Genomic DNA, 2890 nt, shown 5'->3' on the forward strand with positions numbered 1-2890 from the left:
CTGACTCAGTGCATCTTATTCATTTAATGGATGCCCATAGGTGTATTTATAATATACACTCTGTTGTGTGCTTGTTAGGTTTTTTTTATACAGAAAGACCAGAAAAAATATACAGGTACTAAAGAAAGAATAAACAAACTTGCAAATATCAAAATTTATGAAAATCAAAGAAATACAAGTTAATATCAGGGGCGTACCGTGGGGGGGGGTCGATGGGTGCTGTCGACCCCCCATTTTAAAGAAAGTGCCCTTTAAATATGCTTGCTTCACTCACAAATAACGCACCCCGCGAATTCTGAAAGCTTCGCTAAATTGCTCCGAGTTCAGCTTGCCCCCTGCGCTTTCGTTTTGACCCCCCCCCTTAGATTTTTCACCGTACGCCCCTGGATAGGCTGTACAAAAAAGCCCCAATAGATTGAAAAGTAAATTTTTAACATCAATATGCAAGAAAGTAACATGTATATGCATTATATGATTAAAAACTTACACTACAAAAATATAAAATCATAAGACCAATAGTGTGTGATTCAAATTTGATGAGAACTACACTATAAACAGTTGAGGTTGGCAGATTACAGTATTAATGTTTTCAGTTTAATAACTTCAACTCTATAGATATCATTTATGTAGAATAATTAATATTTTAACAGTTAAAAAAAAAAACGTAACTTCAGCTCCATGTATATCATATTCAATAATCAAATATTTCAGCAAGTTTATAAACATTATGCCAACTTTATATTTTGATATTATTGTATTCAATAATTTTTTTAAGTTTAAGATTCATAACTTAACTCTATGTGGATGATATGAAATAATGGATATGTAGATATTCCTACACTTATAAATTTGAATTGTTGAAAACACACAAGTGAAGCAAGTGGACTGTCAATATTTAATAATTGAATATTTTTACTGTTTTGTCACCATCATTTGCTACTGCAAGTCTCCTTGGATGATATAAAATGATGGATAATCCCCATGGATTGTTGATTCTATCTTCTGGTTTATCAATTCTTTTTATGAAAGTTCCATCACTACTGAATAGCTGTAGTTTGTGTTGACTTGATATAATGATGTTTTCATCCTCATCAACTACTACTGCTCTTGGATATTTTACCTTACCATCCTCATCACCTGCTTCAACAAGGACTTTTATAAACCTTCCCTCATTATTAAATAATTTTAATCTACTGTTGCCATACTCCAATACAAGAAGGTGTCCTTGGTTAGTAAGAGTAACATCAGTGACATTTCTCATTTGACCTTCTTTTGTACCTCTTAACCCTATTGTTTTGATGGTCTTGCCATTATTCATGTCAAACATGTACACACAGCCACTGGACCAACCTCCTGCTGCTGCATACAAAACATTTGATGTCTCATCCACATGAATGCTCCGTGGTGTATTCTGTACTCCCTCACTAATTGTTTTAATCAGCTGACCATTCATATTGCATATTCTGATAGGTGTATTATCATTGCAATCACTGAATGCTATGTTACCATTCTTCATTTTGTACATTCTGTTAACTAGCACACCTTGTGGTCTGTCTCTTATACACATCTAGATGTGTATAAGAGACAGGGTTCAATAGTGTGTGATTCAAATTTGATGAGAACTACATTGTAAACAACTGAGGTTTGCAGATTATTGTAATTTGTTTAACAGGTTTATAATCATTATGCCAACTTTAGTATTCAATAATTATTTTAAGTTTAAGATCCATAACTTAACTCTATGTGGATGATATGAAATAATGGATATGTAGATATTCCTACACTTATAAATTTGAATTGTTGAAAACACACAAGTGAAGCAAGTGGACTGTCAGTATTTAATAATTGAATATTTTTACTGTTTTGTCACCAGTATTTGCTACTGCAAGTCTCCTTGGATGATATGAAATGATGGATAATCCCTCTGGATCGTTGATTCTATCTTCTGGTTTATCAATTCTTTTTATGAAATTTCCATCACTACTGAATAGCTGTAGTTTTTGGTCACTTGATATAATGATGTTGTCATCCTCATCAACTACTACTGCATTTGGAGAATTTACCTTACCATCCTCATCACCTGCTTCAACAAGGAGTTTTATAAACCTTCCCTCATTATTAAATAATTGTAATCTACTGTTGTCATACTCCAATACAAGAAGGTGTCCTTGGTTAGTAAGAGTAACATCAATGACATTACTCATTTGACCTTCTTTTGTACCATATGACCCTATTGTTCTGATGGTCTTGCCATTATTCATGTCAAACATGTGCACACAGCTTCTGAACCAAACTCCTGCATACAAAACATTTGATGTCTCATCCACATGAATGCTCCGTGGTGTATTCTTTGCTTCCACACTAATTGTTTTAATCAGCTGACCATTCATATTGCATATTCTGATAGGTTTATTATTCCAATCACTGAATGCTATGTTACCATTCTTCATTTTGTACATTCTGTTAACTTCCACACCTTGTGGTAGTGTAACCTTACCAATATATTCTCCTGATTGCTTGTACTTGAGCATTTCATTTGTCCAACATGAAACCAGTAAGGAGTCATCTTCACACTTAACTACATCTCTAATACTTGTTGCATTTATTTGAATAGTATTTACTAATCTGTCTTCTACTTTGATTGTCATTGGTGATTGGTTAATTGGTTCATCATCAGCACTCACATTTAGTTTACAAACTCCTGGACTTGTACATTTTCCTGTCACAAAATAATCTCCATTGTCATCTTCCTGAATTTGAGAGATGTTGGTTTCCCCTGTAGGCTGTGTCCATGTTGCCTTCAGTTGATTTGCATATATTTCATGTTCATCTGTTTTGACTATTTTGACTATAATTGTCTGATCTTTGATCACAGATTCCTCTCCTTCTA

At 33.7% G+C, this 2890-nt stretch overlaps 1 protein-coding gene across 2 annotated transcripts in view; it reads right to left on the bottom strand.

The window, feature by feature from the left end:
• Positions 1-266: 266 nt before the first annotated feature.
• The window catches only part of LOC117119201 (protein wech-like), a 32358-nt gene continuing 29734 nt past the window's right edge, over positions 267-2890 (bottom strand). The window contains exons 3-4 of one of the 2 annotated variants that reach the window (XM_033264012.1): positions 2477-2884; positions 267-1542 (exon numbers count right to left, since the gene is read on the bottom strand). In XM_033264012.1, coding sequence (XP_033119903.1) covers positions 896-1542; positions 2477-2884 — 1055 coding nt within the window. In that variant the 3' untranslated portion in view covers positions 267-895. Of the gene's footprint in view, positions 1543-1606; positions 2885-2890 lie in introns of those variants that run through there. The other variant, XM_033264013.1, reaches the window with a different exon arrangement.

This window comes from Anneissia japonica, unplaced genomic scaffold (assembly GCF_011630105.1).
Source record: "Anneissia japonica isolate Jap-2015-1 unplaced genomic scaffold, ASM1163010v1 scaffold14072_len149563_cov130, whole genome shotgun sequence".
Lineage (NCBI taxonomy): Eukaryota > Metazoa > Echinodermata > Crinoidea > Comatulida > Comatulidae > Anneissia > Anneissia japonica.